Source organism: Terrapene carolina, unplaced genomic scaffold, assembly GCF_002925995.2.
Source record: "Terrapene carolina triunguis isolate 2854851 unplaced genomic scaffold, T_m_triunguis-2.0 Scaffold132, whole genome shotgun sequence".
Classification (NCBI taxonomy): domain Eukaryota; kingdom Metazoa; phylum Chordata; order Testudines; family Emydidae; genus Terrapene; species Terrapene triunguis.
In genome coordinates, this window is record NW_020664483.1 from 2,415,477 (window position 1) to 2,434,059 (window position 18,583).

The following is an 18,583-nucleotide window of genomic DNA, read 5'->3' on the forward strand; positions in this document are numbered from 1 at the left end:
CACTGAGCGTAGCGGATAAGGGCTGGATCCTGCCAAGGGCTGATGACTCCGAGCCCCAACTGAAATCAGTGAGAGCTGAGAGCGCTCAGCACCTTGCCCGATAAGACCCTAAGAACAGCCATGCAGCTGCATGTCAGGGCAGAACACTGGGCACTTCAGCTTCCTTGCAATGGAGCCAGACTGCCTTATTGCACAGCAAACATGGAGTTATCCGTACGGGGCCAGGTACTGGCTGTTAAAGCAACAGCCCCTTTTGGGGAGTGCCAGGGAACACCGCCAGTGGCGGATCTTGTAGGCATTTGTTCTGCTGAGAGCACAGCCAAACAGGGTGCCTCTGCATGTGCTGTGGGAGCACGCACAGGAGAAGCAGCTGCTACATACTGTGACAGGGGTGCGTCATGTGTTTTCCCTCCCATCACAGACTCACAGCATCGGTGCTGTGTCCCCAGCTTTGGATCAGTCTCTAGGAGGAACCCCTTCAGTGTGTCAGACCCCTTAGGGGTCTCCCTTTTCCTCCAAGGTAAGCCACGTGGCTTTACTGCCTCCTTAGACTGGACCTCTGGGCCTGCAGAACCTCTACTTCATACCGTGAGCTCTGTTCAGTGAGTCCAGCTGAGACAGATCCCTGATGGAGACTTGTCCACTCAGCAGGGATTCATGCACCTCGCCCATTATTTGCAGTGACGCTCACCCAGCGCTGTCCAAACAGTCGGGTTTATTAGTCATCTGGAACACAGCATAGGAAGTCCTTAGGGTATTATAGAGAACTGAAGGTTAAAGCTCTGGTTAGCCCAGAGCCCAGCCAAGCTGTAGGGAACCCCTTGATTCAAGGTCTCACTCTGTGTCTGACCTCCTTTGTCAGACTCCAGGTGAGTCCCGACTTCTTCCAGCAGCCAACACTTATCCCCCCACCTGGTACCTCTCCAGTCCTTTGATCTCAAGCTGGGGGATTGTTGTTCTCTAAGGAGAGATGGGGAAGTCCTTATCCAAGACTCATTGGTTGCTAGGTGTCAATGTCCCGTCTGTATCCCATTGACTTTCAATGAGATTAGGGCTCCTAATTGCCTACATCTCTTTTGAAAAATTGACTTAGACTCTTAAATCACTTAGGTGCTTTTGAAAATTTGACCCCAAGTTCCTGGGACCTTGTGGTTCTGGATCCCCTCCAGCATCTCGTGGGGGGAGAGGGCTGCTTAGAAAAGGCCCCAGAGTGTACGCAGAGCAGCGGGTGGGTGTGTGCACATCTATGCGCGTGTGAACTCTCCCAGCCTGAGGAGCTTGCATCTCTCACTAGCGTCAAGCTTCTGCCATTTGTAGGGAGAGGGGGCGTTGGGTGTTCAGAACTGGAAGTGCAGGGTAGAAGCTGCGAGGTAGTCTGTGGGCACGGGGAGAGCAAATGGAGAGAAGGAAGTGTGGACTAATTGTATTAGAAGACAATTTACAGCCTAGCTGTCAGTGTTTAACACAGTGTTCTCTGGGGGAACCTGCTTGGTTTTTAGCCGGCAGGTTAATGAAGTCTCTTTCTTCCTTTCCTGAAGGTATTGTTCAGAGATGCACAGCTATCAAATACCACTTCTCCCAGCCAATGCGCTTACGAAATATTCCATTCAACTTAACCAAGACCATCCAGCAAGATGAGTGGCATCTGCTTCGTAAGTACACGAATTGTCAGCTCTCATCTGGGGACGCACAAGTTTCTCCATAATTCTGTCAGTGTTTCACATGAAAAAGCAAGACAACGCGCTGGTCTGTAGATAGGGTTTGCCATGCTGAATCAGACCAGGGCTCTGTCTAACCAGTAACCTCTCTCTGGCCAGTGCCAGTATCAGATGCTTCAAAGGAAGGGGTAAGAAATCCCATAGTAAGCAAATATGGAATAACCTACCTACAGGTAAATATCTTCCTAGCCCCCATCCTTTACAAGTTGGCTTATGCCCTGAAGCATGGCTGTTTATATCCCTTCTAAATCTTTTTTTTTATTTTAAATCCCATCTGATGTAGCTCTGGATGTTCTTGTTATTCATGTAATTGGTCAGTCTTTTTTTGATTCCTGGTAAACTCTTGGCCTAAATTATGTCTTGTGGCAATGAGTTCTACAGGCTAACTGCGCAATATGTAAAAATGTATTTGCTGTTATCTATTTTAAATTTGTTGCCTCACAATTTCATTAGATATCTCCTCGTTCTGTGTTATGAGAATGGGTAAATAGGAATCAACCCCTGGTTTAATTTTTCTGTACTGCTCTCTATATTCTATACCTCTGTCAAGTCCCCTCTTATTCCTCTCCTGTCTAAACAGTCCCAATCTTTTCATTCTCACTCTAAAGTTAATTTTTTTTCATGCCCCTAATCCTTTTTGTTGTCTGTCTCTGAACCACTTGTATTATCTGCTGTGTTCTCTAAGATAGGGTGACCAGAACTGGTATTCCAGGTCAGGTTACATCATTGGTGCAGGTAGTGACATTAGAACACTTTCAGTATTACTTTCTGTTCCATTGCATCTACATCTAAACATTTTGTTTGCTCTTTTAACCATTGCTATGCACTGAGGAGGGTTGTTTAGTCAGCTATCCACTCTGGAGCCCACATCTTCTTCCTGAGTGGTTACAATTAATTTAGAACCAAGCTTTGCCTATGAGTGGCTCGAAAGATTCTTCCAATATGCATTACCTTGCATTTGCCAACAGGGTTTGTATATAGTTCCTTGCCACTCTCTTTTTTGCTCTAAGCAAAAGGGTGGTGTTTAATCTCTGCTCTACTTCTGATATGGAAGCAGATTTAAGAAGAATCACGGCTGGTTTTCTGGGCATGGCAGCTGCTGTTCTTCTCTGTGGATGCATCGTAGCGGCAGTCAGTTTCTTTTGGGAGGAAAGCCTCACACAGCACGTGGCAGGCCTTCTATTCCTTATGACAGGTATTGTGCCATCTTTGTGTGCTAATTACAATTGAAGCCCTTGATTAGGTTTCTCTTTGGTAGACTGTGCTTGTTATCCACCAGCAGAGAACACCTTCCTTTGATCTTTCCAGTTAGAACTGACTTTCCACTGCAGCTATTCGGGCAGACGTCAAAAAAGCAGGCAAGATTTTTCTGAGTACTGTATGAAAACAGAAAGGGACCATTTAATTTCTTCTTCCAAAAAAGGGAATAAAAAGATTGTCCTTCCCACTGCATACCTGTGCCTGGGAGAAAGAAGGGGTAAGAGCACTCCGTTACAGCGCTTGCACAGACTATGCAAACTCTAGGACCAGGCGTGCAGGGGCACGTGGGCATTGTGCCATTGCTTACTTCCCTGCTTGAGCATGTGGATGGGGAAGAGTGGGCAGAGCGTTGGTCCCTTGCCTTCAATTTACCAGCCAGCAAACCTGAGACAGCATGGGAGGGTGTCATAATTTGCTGGGAAATGATTTCTTTCCAAAGCAAAGAGGGAGGCTGAGACTAAATTGTGTTTGAGTTACAGCGTCTGCCAGGGCTACTCCTGGAGGGGTGCAGTTTACACCCCTTCTTTTGCACAAGACTGGGTCTAAAGGCAAAATCTATCCCTAACTTCATGTTAGTGGGGAAGACTAGGGAATAGGTTCCCCTCCCCCCCCCATTCCTTCTTAACTCTGTCCTTAAAACAACAAAGGAGAAGTCTAAATTACAACAAAAGCAGCAGTTGTATAGTTAAGTCAGTGTAACAATTTTATTTTTGTCCAAGTCATTTATAACTTATTGAAACTTTCACCCCTCAGGTTTCCGCTTTCCATCATTGGTCTTTTCCTAAAAATGAACTTTTTGGGGAAGTTTGAGGAAAAGTGTTCAGCTGTTTTTTCAGAGTGAAGGTGGACAGGTGTTATTTGGTTCCTATTATTAAAAAAAAAAGGCTTTCAATTTTTTTTTGCAAATAGCAAAAATGGCAAACAGTAGGAAAGGTTAAATTCATTGTGGGAAAAGCCCTTAATGAGAAGCAATTATTTTCCCTGGTCTGGAGGAAATGTATATTGATTTGACCAAGTTATAAACCTCTGAAAACCACATACTGAGCATGTAGATTTTATTCCATAAACTCGTTAAGTTTAAGCACCATAGATTTTATTCCATAAACTTGTAAAGTGCAAGCCTAAGGAAAAATTCATTGTGGCTGTATGTGTATAGCTAATTTCACTGCATAATGAAACATCTAGCCCAATAGATTGCTGCCGACCCAGGAGGGACACTCTGGACAGGGAGACGAGGTCCTGCAGACAGATGTGCAGTGGCTGAGAGGAGAGGAGCTCACTCCTCCACATCAGAGCTATGCTGGGGAAGGCTGACTGGGGATGCATGGTTGAGTAAATTACACGCACAGACTAGATTTTGTCAAGTGCATACAAAACAATTGCCTCAGCTAGCCCACCATGGATCGTGTGAGGTGTGAAGAGGCTGCTGTCAGCCATGGGTCTTCAGGGGTGCAAGAAGAGGAGTCTCCAATTTGAATATGTTAAGCAGGCCTCACGAATCCACATGCAGGGCACTTAACACCCCTGCTCTAAAAGAATTCTCCTGGGGTAACAACTGCAGCCAACCTTAAACCGCTTGTATAAACCGAGAGCTTTTTTCCAAGTAGGAACTACAAGAAGTTACATTAAGTTCATAATTAAAATACAGAGCCAGCGCTCAAAGACTTGTATAGTCAGATAAGCCCCTGAAACATTGTAAATGCCAGCATTAATATCACATGTTCTATCCAAGTAAGAAAACAGCTTTTGCCTAGTCTTTTGATTATATAAACTATTGTTTAACAGGGATGTGTTTGCTCTTTTATTTATCCCAGGCTGTATAACTCTACTAACCCTGAGAATATGTTTTGTTTTCAGGAATATTTTGCACTATTTCTCTGTGCACTTATGCAGCAAGTGTATCATATGATCTAAACCGCCTACCAACATTCATATATAGTCTTCCTGATGATGTGGAACATGGATACAGCTGGTCTATATTTTGTGCTTGGTGCAGTTTAGGATTTATAGTAGCAGCAGGATGTCTTTGTGCTGCTTATCCGTTTGTTAGCAGGACCAAGATTATTCATCTAAAGTCTTCCAGAAACTCTTCTGTATGACTGCTTCTCAGAAGATGATCTTCTCTGCCCTTGTTCAGGGACAGGTCAACAATATTGTGCAAGGACTTACCACAAAAACAAAAAAAGTGAAAGGAAAGTTACGTTCAGGATTCCCTGCACAAATACCTGATCCTTCAAAATCTACCAGTCAGGAAACCAAGAGGAGTTCTGTTCTGCTTTCTAGCTGACTGAAATCAAAGAAAGGAAACACCTTCCCAAGGACAAGAATAGTAGGGGTATCAACGGCTTCAGTCAAAATACTGTGTCTACATGTGTCTGAAAGGAGATGAGGCTATTCACACAGGAAAAGTTAAATGGTTGGGAAAAGCTGGGATGAGAATTTAGGGCTATTTCTATTTGTCAAATGTTTGTAAATAAAGTAATTTATCAGAGGGGAAAAAAATCATTGCCAAATGAGTCTGAGTCAGAAAAATATGCTTTTCTTTCCATACGATCATGCTTAATACACTTTAATGCAGCTTCTTCGGGACTTGAATTTAGGGGAGGTTTGTTAGTTTTTTGCTGTCGGATAGACCCAGTCTCTTCCCCTGTACCCCATATGAATGTTCTTTGTCAAAACAAGAATCCTGCTTGGTTTCATTTCCCTTTGTACTTTATAAGTAACTAAAAATGTTCATTGTTTGTATAGATGAGAGAGTCATTCATTCCCACTGATATTGTTGGAAGTTACCTCTGTTGTGAAGCTTCAGCATCTTTGTGTTTAAACTACAATTCAGTAGTAAAACACCTCCCTCTGCAAACACTGTGTTTGTGCTGAATAGAAGTTAGGGGCTTAGAACTGGGTTTTCTCTTGAAGGTGGTGTAACTCAAACCTGAATGTGAATCATTACAGCAGGCTTTCTAGTGATAGGGTAGTCACAGATCCAGTTGAGCGTCCCTCTTGGTTCTCACCAGACTGCTGTGAAAGGCAATCCAGCTTCTGGCTCCCAGGTTTTAAGCCTCCAGACTCTGAACAGAGCTCCTGATACTGCCCTTATGAGCACTACCTCCTCCTCCCCCCCACCCCCAAGGTGTAAGGATTCTTCATTTGCAACTGCAGCATGAAAGCACAGCCCTGCGCAATCTCACAGTCCTCCCTCCTTGCCCTCAGCCACTGTTCTGGGCTCAGACCTTTGTGAGTGAGCAGAAGGAACAGAGGCATTCGGGGGCCAGATGTCCCTTTTGTAACCTCAGCTTCAAACGTTTTGGGGTAGAAGAGGGAGATTGTGCATTGCCAGACAGAACCCAAAGTTGGCTCTTGGTGAGCACCTCCCCCATCCCACAAGCATCAATGTACACAGGCAACTTCCTCCACGAACTACTGGTGAAGAACCTGTTCCTGTTTCCTCCCACCCTTTGGGCAAGTCTTGGAAAGCTGTGTGGCCCCTGTATGAAAGTGAAACCAACTATACCTTCCTTCTCACCCACACTGTATTGATACAGGCTTATCCCAAATGAGTGCTTGCTTACTCAGAGTAGATTGGGTGTCTCTTTACAGCAGGATACTTCCTCACATGCTTTAACGAACGATGGTTTGTGCAAAGAGCCTCAATCAGGCAGACATCTCTGCATCAGTAAAGTCTGGAGACCATGACATGACTATTTCTTTGCAACCAGAACAGCTAGAGCCTTTTTTGATGAAAGTGGAGACTCTAGAGCATGAGTGAGAGGCTCATCTGCATGCACCCCTCTGAAGAACAGTGTTTCAGGCTATTTGGATTTGCCCACAGCTGTGGAATATTAGCAGCTGAGAAAGGTTAAGGTACTGGCCAACCTCTGCCCACCCCCCACTTAGCTGCCATGGTTTATTAGCCCTTTGAAAGCATGTCATGGCAAGGGCTAGTGAAATAGCACATTAAGTAGCAGCTTTGTGCCAATCATTTTTATTTTAGCTTACACATTTATCCATAGTCTTGACTGGTAATGCATCTAAAGTCACTGTACTAGAAAATTTCCAGTTATAAAGTAGCTAAATATTCCTTAACAAGGTCAGCCTATTAAACAATATATGTAATGCTACAATATTTTTAGGTAGCATGATCTCTTACTGAGCTATCTAAGTAAGATGCACACTCTTAACACTCCATGAGCTTTCCCTTTAGGAAATACTTGCCTTTCCAGGATTTATATGTGGACTTTTACTCCCGGTAAAACTGACCAATCTGACACAGGGTGCTACCAGTTTGCTGCCACTTTAAATATAACCCGTCCAATGTGCAGAAGAGCATCATTGTGCAGACTTGCTCTAAAACTCTAAGGATCTTGTACATGACAGTGCCAAAGTTGTATGAATTGGAGTCAGAGCAGAGATCTCTTAAGAATTAATAGAGACAGCTAGTGTTTCCACTTCTATTCCCTTCTGTTCTCCACACTATGCAGCACTGTCAAAGGTGGGATTCTTTGGGTAAAGATCAGCAGGGGAGAGGTTTAAGATTTCGTCCACTGATGGCCCATCATCTTCTGGTAGTATCTCTGCCTCAAACATACGCTGAAGCAAAGCATCAACTGTCCTGTACCCTGAGAAAAGAAAAAATACATTGGTTTCTATACTGGCCTAGGCTAGTTAGCCATTCCCTTGATTTACTTTATGCTCAAAGGCTGAGTGGTCAAGTCAAGTCATTTTGTGATACGTTGCTCACTGGGTGACAAGTCACCGAGGTGTCTACCTTGCTGGCTTACACCCCATTCCCCAGCAACCAAAGGCAGCTCTTTCAATCAGCATGTGTTATTTACCAATATAAAAACATATACATGTGAGAACCTCCCTCTGTAGGATTGGTCCCTACAACACATTTTCTAGCACTTTGTCCAATAACTATTTGAACATCCTGAACAAATCCACCTTGAAAGAGCAAAACAGTTTTCATTAACTGCTGCCTGTTCAAGGGATTTTTTTTAAATGAAGCAGTTTTGATAGAGCACTTGAAGAAGCAGGGAGCTCCATATGAGGCCCCTAGACTCAGGCTTTCAATCAGTTTGTGTGTTAAACAGTGAATCCAGGCTTATAGTGAGCTTCAACTGGATTCAATAGGAAACAGCCAAGATACAGGGAGAGAGTTTCTGGGAGGGAAGGATGAGCATTAAACCAAGCAGTAAGAGTTGCAAAGAGTTACCAAAGAGCCTCAGCCAGGATAAAAGTGAAGTGGATACAAGGAGAAAACAGCAACAAAGAGGCTTCCTAACATCTGGAGAAGCTGAACCACCAAGACTGTTCCTTGTGTAAGTAGCTACTGCAGGCACCGAGCTCATGCTGTAAAGCCCAGGAGCTTGACAAAGAAAGTGCTACAATAAAAACAGCAGAAACACCATTAGAATCTGAGTGGGGATGCCAAAAGCCCCAAACTGCATTCTGATTGGCTGTTGGGCCTGATAGTGCCATATTTGATCACAAACATGTGGGCGTACTCCAATGAAAGAGGTGCTGGGGGCTCAAGCAATTTTTTAACTTTCATAACGGATGCAGCAAGCACAGAGGTGCCGGGGCTATGAACTGCCAAGCCAAGAGCCCTGGCAAACATTAAGCACTGCCAGCGCCCATCATACTTCATGAACGAGAAGATATGTGAGGGTTGGAAATATTCCTAAAGAGACTCCTTGGCCCCAGCCTGCCATTTAAAGGGGATCTAGGTGGGTTTTATCTGCAGAGACAGCTACACCTATATCAGCTTCCCCTGCTACCCCAATGCAGGGCTGCTCACCTCCCTGCCTTGGGACCGGAAGTGCCCTGGACATCTGTGTTTGATGAGATCGGGAGAATTAAGGTTTTGAACAGCTCATCTCACCAGAAGTGGCTTCTTCTAGAGTCCCACTAAGCTTCCCCCCACCCCCAAATGGTCAAGTTAACACGCCATCCTGTAATGGCAACTGTGCACGAGTAGGCTATTGGAGAGGGGCTCAGTTGGGTAGAGGCACACACACACACACACACACACACACACAAGCCTGCGAGGGTGCACTCACTGACTCATTGCTGTGGGTTGATTAATGCCAATTCACAGCAATTCAGTAAATCTCTATTTGTCAGCCCCAGGGGTCTTCCAGCTGCAGTTCACCGCCCTGGAATATTTGTAATCACAAGAGACCTGACCGACAAGCAGAGAATTCAGCAGTGGATTCGTTCCCCAGAGAAGAGCCTTCGGGAATGGACTTACTTTTAGAAGCTATTTTAAACATCAGCCCTTTAGACTTTTTCTTGGTTATTTCTTCCCCTCCGAGGTCATTCTCACTGGTTTCCATGTTGTCTATTAGTTTACCATCACGCAGTTCTTCCCTTTAAAAAAAAAATTTATATATATCTATATCTGTGTATATATATCTCCCTATGAAGCCACTTCAAAATGCACTCCAGTGCTCTCCACAAGTTCATGGACTGGACTGGCTCTCCCAGGCTCTTGCTATTGGGGCTTGGAGCCCCAGCAGTCCCTCCCCCAAAGGCCCCTCTCCATGCAAAGCAGAGCATGGCTCAGAATCAATGGAGCAGACCCTGCGATGCAGGAGCAGAACCCCCATACCTCCGTCAGGCGAGAAGGGAGAAGGAGAAAGCAACCTTTCCCCATTCTAAACATACAACCAGCTGCTGCTATTGACAGTCTTCCAACGGGGTCAGTGAAATGCCGGCCTCTTACAGCAAGAAGCAGGTGCCTGTCTGCCTCCCACCCTGCGACTGGGCATGAGCAGAGCTGTCTGTCCAGAGAGGGTCTCATTTTAGCTGTTGGCCCATTAGGGGCTAAGTCAGTTGCCTGAGCTCACACTCCCCTGCCCAAGCCACGTTCTAGGCTAGGGTTTAAAGGAATTAACACCACACCTTTCAATCAGAGTCCAGATGCCCACTGCAGCCACTCAGCCTGTCTAATGAGGGAAATCGGACGGTCTCTGAATACAGTGACTAGAGCAGCCCGAGGTGGTTTTATTGATTTCACTAAAGTAGCTCCCTGAACACCCCTCTCTGCCAAAGGCAGGCAAGCTATGTGTGCGCACGCGCAGGAGGGAATGTGAGAGAAAGTGGAGTGTAGGTAAGAGCCTATGCAGAAGAGAGTCACCTGTTTCTTGTCCAAGGCATCTGATCACCACAATGAAATGGAACTGAACTCACCCAGGAGACTCTGGAAACCTAGATCAGATGCTTCAACTCTTGAATTTCTCAGCTGCACATCACGAAGGACAATCCGATTACACTTCCCTTCAGTAATGGATGTGTTGAGAGACCCACCCACAAAGTACCACGTTTCCCCTGTAGTTTACTTACTCTTGGATTCCTACTCCCAGCTCTTGAATTTTCTTCTCAATGGCAGTTTCTACTTCACTCTTTTCCAGGGAGTACTCCACAAAGAAAGCTTCTAGGATAAATGCTATGAGAATACTGAAGGGGGGGGGGGAAAAGAGGGGAAAGACACGCTGTTTGTATAATTGCAGAGTAAGCCCTTGCATTATTAATGGATTTCTGCCATAGCAGACTGTGGAATTCATGGCCCATCAGTACAAAATCGGTCAGTGCCTAGATACCATGGAAATGCCCCCAGAGCAATAGATAGCCTTTGCTATTTGCCAAAGACCCCCCAACCTGTCTTCATGGCCCGGCACTGAACAGGGATGGAGGAACCTGCAGAGTCCCAGTCAGATTTGCAGCTAGACACAGTTTAATTCTTATTCTTTAAAATTCCAGCCCCAAGCAGCACTTTACAGAGTTAAGCGCTGTTGTCCATGAGACTCGTTTAGGGCTTGCTGCCCCTCCCCTCTCTAAAGCACCCCCAATCCTTCCTCCGCGGGGGACACAGAATCCCACGTTCCTTCCTGCCTAGGCTGTTCCATCTTCTAAGGAGGAGAAATCACCCTTTTCATCCGTAAGGTGTCCCCTGGCTCAGAACCTCTTCACGCATCCGTCAGCAGGAGGCATTTGCAGGGAAACCACCGTAACCCAGAGCCCAAGTGTATCATCCCAACCACGCAGCAGAGCTCCAGCCATCCAGGCAGTAAGAGCCCCATGAACACACTACCTCAGGCCTTCAGCCTGCTGTGGCGCTAAGCCCCATGCTTCCCCACCCCCAAACAGATGGCAACGTCGCTGAACTTACTTTATGATCATGATCACCACCACAATGTGGAAGGCAATGAAGTACAGCTTGGCAGCCTGGTGAGTGACTAGGGCAAACCCATTGGCAAGAAGTATAAAGTTAAGGACTAGGATAGAAAGGGAGCGTCTCCCTGCTGAGAACACCCTGCTTGGGACAGTCAGGATGAAGACAAGACAAGACACATTTGAGCTTCCCTTGGTGATGCTTCCTAGTTAAAAACTTTACTGAAAGGAATTAAGATCGCATTTCTTTCTCCATTTTGATCCCATTGAAGTCAATGGTGTGTGTGTGGGGGGTGTCTTTCCATTGACTTCTGTGGACTCTGGATTGGACCCGGTGTTATAGATACAGAAAGGATATCATGCCACTGATTGACGACAGTCAGCTCCATCAGAACAACGAATGAAGATGTGATGTCATTGAAGTTGTTCTTGCAGTATTTGGCTCGAGCAAACATAGAATCTTTTAAGGCAGGGTTTCCACACTCCAGGGCATGATGGGCAGTGGAATTCCTGGGAAAGAACTGGATTTTCCCCTGGAATAGTTCCATGCCAATGATAGCAAACATGTAGTATACCACCTAGGGAGAAAGAGACCCATTCCCGTAGATGTGAACGTCACATGACGGCTTTACCCAGCAGAGTACGGAAGTATCTAGGATTCCATCATCAAATTCCCCAATCCACATCCCAGATTCTGTACCTAAATACTGGGCCACTTGAGCCAACTGTGGCTTCTCTCCAAGACACTTTTTGAGGACAGCTGGTACTAGAAGATTAACAGAGACTTAGTCCAGGAAGTAGTGATTCCATACAAGGTTTAAAACTAAACTAAGCACAGAGGGAGAAGAATTTTGAACTGGAACCTAAGTTGATGGAGGTGGGTTTTTCCAATTTATCATCCAATTTTTTTGGCGGGGTTGGGGGGAGAAATGCACAGCAGCATCAAGCAGATAAATTATATATATCCTGAACTGACAGCTAGGGAGAACCAGATCCTGCGAAATAGCTTTATGCATAAATAATCCTGAAAATATTCAGGTCCACCCATACAGCCTTGCTTCTGGCCGGAGAGTGACCGCTCTGAAGCTTTATAGTTCGCCTTTTGATGATAACATCGGAATTCTAAGGCAAACAAGGTCATGCTACAGCAGGAACTGCGGCACTTCAGAGTTCGTGTCCAGGGTGCTTACCAGGGCCAGCCCACCAAAGGTCAGCATCGTCGGCACAATGTTTATGAGCGTATTCATGATGACCCGGAACCTAGAACAAGACAAGACAATTCATGAGAGCCCCATGCCCAGACGTTTATTTAAAGAGATAGTCCAGGAATTCCTGATAGCTGGGGGACTCCATGGTTCAAAGAGGCACCATTTTGTTTTGCAGGGGCGGGAGAGAGAAAAGTGGTGGCAGATCTCTGAGTGATCACTGGCCCATTTGCCTCTGCTGGTTGTTGGTGCCATTTCTCTGCCACTGTCCCACATTAATGCAGAATGGGACTGGGGTGTAGGCTTGATCGTGTTTAACACCGTCTGCCTGCCCGCTGCTGGGCGGCCTTGTGCGGCTTCCCCATTTCACAGGAGCAGTGCTTTGTCTGCTCTAGTGGGCTCTCGCTTAGGTGTCTGAGTGAGTGGTGGGGCTTATTCCTGTTTGAGAAGAGGGCTGCTAGGGGCCCTTAAGCTTGGTCTACACTTGAGTTCCATTGGTACAAATTTCGATGGGTTGGGGATGATGTGTCACCAACATAGTGGTAAAATCCTTTAGCAAGGACGCAGTTTATGCCAGGATAAAGGTGCCTTATTCTAGTACAACTTCGTCTCATTCCCATATGGGAATAACTACACTGGTATCAAAGCCCCTTTGTAAAGCTGTGCAGCTCTTGTAAAGCCATCCGGCAGCACGGATACAGCCAGCTACACCCGTATTGCTTGTGTGTGTGTGTGTGTGTGTGTGTGTGTGTGTGTGTGTGTGTGTGTGTGTGTGTGTGTGTGTGTGTGTCACCAAGGGCTCGATCGTCTCAGCTGACTGGGAGACCCGGTCCCCTGCCAGCCTCTAGATCAGCTCAATGCAGTGGTAGAGGGCTACAGCCCCATTACGTTCTTTACCTTTGAATGCTATCCACAATCCTGATGAGCCGGAGGACTCTCAGTATGAAGACAATATCCAGCACTTGCTGGCTGTTGTATTGACTTGCTGAGAAAGAAAGAAGCACCAGCAGCTTTTAGTATACATGATCCCCAATACTTCCCTGTTTGCTTAAGACAAAGGTGAATTAAATCACTAGGCAAAGCACAGGAAGTGTCCCCCATCAGTCACAGTACAATAGCAGAATGAGACAGAGCCCTGAGATGGTTGTGCATCACAAGAGGTTCTATGTCTATCATCCTCAAAGATGTGTACACAATTCCGGTACATGACACTTCAGATTCTGACAGGGATGGGTGGTTTGTATTTCAAAACCCAAAATAAAATAAAGGGGTTTGCTTCTGCCCCCCTCCAACATAAGAGGTAGTATTTAATTTAAATGGCTACCTTTCATCGCTATTACATACATAGCTGGAACAAACACAAACTATGTTGTAATCTAAACAATGTTACCTACTCAAAGGGTACAGATTATGGGTTCATTCTTCCACGGATTGTTATTTAAATCTTTTTATACTTCCCCCTTCCCCAAAACATGCAGAATTCTTCATAAGTTTCAATGGAAACCATGATTCGAGAGTGATATTAGGAGATAACAAAAACAAAAACCCTACCACATAAACTACAAGTGCCTGAGAAATTAACAGCCTGCTAATGCCAGAGAAGAAGGTTTAAAGCGTAATGCTGTTCTTACCTGATTTAAGTGAAGCGTTGAGAATCGTAGCGATCAGAGCAGCGATAATGATGGAGGTATCAAACCTAGTGTTGATGGAAAGAATTCTATTACACAGATAATTCTATTGCACATCCAAGTGCAGTGCAGCCATTTAGATACTAATAGTGATGGACACAATACAAGGCCTTAATCTGCAAACACTCAAACGTGCTTAAAGTTAAGCACACAAGGATTCCTACCGAGCCAGAGGAACTATTCATGTACTGGAGCGTTTGTAGGTTTGGGCCCTAAATGGCTGGACTGTGACCTCTTTGGGGCAGCGACTGTATTGTATTCTGAGTTTGTACAGTCTGCCTAGCACAGCAGCCCTTGTTTCTTCATGCACTGAAACAGCCATCCAGGACTAAGCAAAGTTTCTACATTGGACATATGGTTTGCAAAGATGACCTGCAAGGGGGGAGAATGGCTTACGCTTTTTTGGTTTTTGCTTCTTTACAGTGGATAAAAGAGACCTAGAATGTTCTTTCCTCGTTTGTTTACATTAGAAATTCAGGCCCAGTCTGTGCTACAAGTCTCTGGACAACTGGAAAACTAGTAGGGTTCCAGTAACACGGGGGGAGAAGAACCCAGCTAATGAGAAGGGTGAGGGGATTCTTGTATTGACTGTTGGAACTAACGGTTGTTTCTGTTAACAGGTATTTAAGTCCCACCCCACTTGATTTATTTAAAAAGTATGATAAAGCTCTTATACCTACAAGCCCCAATGGGTCTGCCAGCAAGTCAGTGACAGCCAGGGCTTGACATTTCCAATATTTGTAGGGCAAATATACACAAGAGCTATCACCCCACTTCCAGACCTTCCTGCAGTAGTATTAAAAAAGCAGCACAAACCCAATTGTTGAAAACCAAATGAAAACATACATTCCTTTTTAAAGACAAGCCACCTCCCGTCTCCACTCTGGTACCAAGAAACCAGTCCAGTTTTCTAATCCTGCACTCCAGTTTGAGTTTAGAGCATTTTTCTTGCCATCTCATGTTTGCAATAGCTTTTGTTATATGCTGGTTATGCAAGTATGAACTTTACCAGTCTAGTGCTGGTTGTTTTTACAAGAAGAATCCAATTCTAGTAAGAGGCTGAATGGAAAGTCATTTTGGCTGCGAAGAGAAGAAAGTTGCAAGACATTCTTCCCATATCCCCTCTACCCCCAAACCACCACAACTCACCCTCCTACTTACCAGTTCCAGAACTGGGTCTTTGCAAAGAATGCCCTGGGTTCATAAGTGTACACTTTCAAGAGGATCTCGAGGATATATAAAGAAAGGAAAACCCACTCTGCATAGGAAATCAATGGGTTTTCCTCATCCAAAGCAATGAATACGGCGTTTATTAGAATGATTACATCGTAAGTCCAAACAAAGCCCCTGCAAGAAGGGGGAGAAAAAAAAAAAAAAGAGTTTGTTTGCTCCTGCCTATGAAGGTTAAAAAAAAATCCCTCAGAAGACTCCCCTGTGACCTTAAGAGCCCTTCAATGCCAACTGGCAGAGAGGCCCACTGTTGTGTAGTTCTCAATGTTGTTTAAGATATCAAATGAAAGCCAGTGGCACACTAGTCATTAATATCATTGCAAAATACATATATTAACACTAAAAAAGGAATTACGGACACTTGCTGATATTATGCTTTCAAGTCTGATCAAATAAACAGAAAACCAAGTTTTCTTCCAGACAAGAGGGAGGACAGTTACCTCCATCTCTAATGGGAACGGTCTCTGACATCACCATGTTCAATGGGCAGTTCATTTGCATCAGAGATAAAAACAGGAAGAACAAATTAATAGGAGGTTCTGAAATCAACATGGGAACACTCACGTCTGCACCCCAGTGATTCATCCTGACTCTGGTGAATATAAGGAGAAGCAAAAAGATGTTTCTCTTATCCATCACATAGGGGGCCGGCATTCTTTGTATCCATGAAAGGTGGATCCCCTACCATGTGGGTGGGTGCTGCTGAACGGGCGCTTTAGATGACTAAGATAAGAAAGCTAAGGATTGTAGCCGGTTAAGTTTTAGTGACTTGAAGAGTGTTATACGACTGTCTTATTTGTAAGCAAAACTAATGGACAGAAATGGTTAGTCTTCCTTTCAGTTGTCTGTTAATAAACTTCTTGTTTTATCACAAGCACAAATCAGTGCTGTTATATTAAGCAAAGTGTGAATTCCTGGTTAAATCAAGCAAGCTGGTGTGTACACTGTCTCTTTAGAGACAGTGGACTTGCTAGTTTGTGAGTGTCCAGTGATGGGGCTGGATGTTGCAGGGAGACACTTCTCCAGTTTGGGAACGGATACACACCAAGGCCTAACCTGCAAGGCAAAGTTAAGCCTGGCAGAGTCCTGAGGAATCTGTGGGGCCAGTTAAACTGGGAGTGGCAGGGAGCTGTCACAGAATTTAGTACCAGCAGATTTCTTTGATGCTGAGGCAGAGAGGTAACAAGGCAACATACAGTTCTGGATGCTCCAAGCAAGCCTCAGAACCCTCCCATCCACATCCCCATTTCCCAGTTACAAAACCAGCTTTGCCATATATCAGCCAGTGTTTCAGTTTAAACAGCCTTTTCCCCGATGGAGAATTTAGGAGAGTTGATGTAATTTAACCTTACATTTGAGAAGCCAGTTACTGCAAGTGTGTATACTCAGTTGTTGACAAGATCTAGCTTTCAGTGAAGTTGGAAGTTCAGTCTGCATCAAATCAAGCAGCGCTCATAAATAGATGTGAGACTGCCCAGAAGAGTAGAAAGGAATTGGAGAACATTAAACATCAGACTGAGCCCTAAATTAGCTCTTGATTCTAATGTAATAGGGGTCGGTGAAACGGAGCGCAATACCACTTTACTACAGAGACTGCTGGGTTATTATAGGTTTTCAGACCTGAATTCAGACTCCTTTTGAGCAAGACTATTTTCAAGCCAGAATATACAGCAGATCTGCTGTATAATACTTGTGATATCATTCAGTGCTTATAGCACGACTGAGTTAGAGGGACTGGAGCGTGAAAGTGGGGATTTTCAGTAGCATTCAGCATTGGTCTAACTCCTACTCAAGTTAAGGATCAAACTCCACTAACTCAAGTGGGAGCAGAGTTATGCTAAGACTGAGCATTTCTGAAAAAAATCCCACCTGTAGTGTTCCCCTTGCAGTGCTGGCATTTTCCAGCCTGCCATCCAGGTGAACACTTGTCCAGAGGTAAATGCTGGTTTGCAGCATCATTATGAGATGCTCATTGTGAGGGCAGAGACAGACTTACTTGTGTTGAACCATGCTGCGTATGAATAGGCTCACCGCTGAGTTATACACATGGGGCATCCAGTGCTCCAGGGGGTGGGTTTGTATCCTCATTGCAATCACCTGGATGTTCAGAAGGTCTGCCAGACGCACAAAAGATTTTTTGTCTGTAGTGGACAGGAAAGATGCCCATTAGCCTACAGGCATAATAAATGGCAGCATTTCATATTTGCAGAAATACAGGCCTTATGTGAAAAAGCAGTACTTCACTCTGTCCACATGCACACTCCAATACACAGGACTTGACCACCTGGGCAAAAAGGGAGCTTCCTTCAGCCATGCTAGCTTCATACTAGCTAGGAGCCCTCTTAACCTGTGCAAGGAGCTATGGCATGAAGTTGTAAAGAGACTTGCCGATGGCGGGGGAGCGGGGGAAGAGAAGAGGAAAAAAAAAAAAAAATCACATCTATAGGACTCATTTCACTCCTTACTTGCCAAATTTTAAACCTCATCTCAAGAAGGCCAATCTTTAGACAAACAAACACGTAGTGGTCAAATCACACATCCACAGTTAAGTAATCACCATTCATTAACATAAGTGGTTGCAAATAACATTTTTCTATTTAACCAGGTAATAACTGAGGAATTTGCTGAAAAATAAACGCTGGCTTTTTAGTAGTCCCCACTGTAAGTTTGTTCCTAGACAGAGGCTGGCAATCTGAAAGCACATTTAAAGTGCAAAGGAATTTCCAGACTGCATCAGACGCGAGCGCCACCTTTCCCAGAATCCTGTCTCTAGTAGTGGGTACAACAAGATGCTCAAGAGGAAGGCACGAGAAACCCCACAGCAGGAAAACTCCCCCCAATCATCAGGTTATTTTCTTAACCCCCTTCACTGAGAGGCTGGCTCATGCCTGGCAGCAGGAGAACTTAGATCCCTGAGCTTAAAAGCCATGGCAAAAAAAACAAAAACAGATTTCCTCATCTGTATGGAAAGCGAATTTTTTTTTTTTAAATGCCAAACATCTTTGGAGATTCTCCTACACATTTATCACGTAGGAGTTTTAAATTTGAGGTCATGAAGGCTCCAAGACACTCTGTGCCCAGAAACAAAGTGGCCTAAGTGTTACAATTAAATAGAAAGAATGTGTGAAAAGAAACGGAGTGCTACAAGCTTAGATAAGTGAGGCAGCAGGATATGCCTGGTTGAGAGTCACCAGTCACACAAAGCCAAGTGACCGGATGGGTAGATTTTCAGCATTCACTTCAGGTTGGTTACATATGGTACATTGAAAATACAGATCTCACTGCTTAAGCCCAAAGGTCCTCCCCTACT

The 18,583-nt window shown here is 44.8% G+C and overlaps 2 protein-coding genes across 5 annotated transcripts in view; one reads left to right on the top strand and one right to left on the bottom strand.

Moving 5' to 3' along the window:
• Positions 1-201: 201 nt before the first annotated feature.
• Positions 202-5,782, top strand: TMEM178A (transmembrane protein 178A). Its single transcript, XM_024202571.2, has 4 exons — positions 202-391; positions 1,539-1,652; positions 2,776-2,913; positions 4,836-5,782. Exons 1-4 carry the CDS (start codon positions 202-204, stop codon positions 5,075-5,077), a joined length of 684 nt encoding a protein of 227 aa, XP_024058339.2. The 3' UTR covers positions 5,078-5,782.
• Positions 5,783-6,953: 1,171 nt separating this feature from the next.
• LOC112108447 (two pore calcium channel protein 1-like) overlaps positions 6,954-18,583 on the bottom strand; it is a 30,146-nt gene continuing 18,516 nt past the window's right edge. For 3 of the 4 annotated variants that reach the window (XM_026653115.1, XM_029911907.1, XM_026653114.1), the window contains 10 exons: positions 17,270-17,414; positions 15,205-15,390; positions 13,987-14,051; positions 13,253-13,340; positions 12,341-12,410; positions 11,509-11,728; positions 11,149-11,239; positions 10,323-10,436; positions 9,229-9,347; positions 6,954-7,594 (listed from right to left, as the gene is read on the bottom strand). In XM_026653115.1, the coding sequence (XP_026508900.1) occupies positions 7,449-7,594; positions 9,229-9,347; positions 10,323-10,436; positions 11,149-11,239; positions 11,509-11,728; positions 12,341-12,410; positions 13,253-13,340; positions 13,987-14,051; positions 15,205-15,390; positions 17,270-17,414 (1,244 nt within the window). In that variant the 3' untranslated portion in view covers positions 6,954-7,448. Of the gene's footprint in view, positions 7,595-7,898; positions 8,360-9,228; positions 9,348-10,322; positions 10,437-11,148; positions 11,240-11,508; positions 11,729-12,340; positions 12,411-13,252; positions 13,341-13,986; positions 14,052-15,204; positions 15,391-17,269; positions 17,415-18,583 lie in introns of those variants that run through there. The other variant, XM_029911906.1, reaches the window with a different exon arrangement.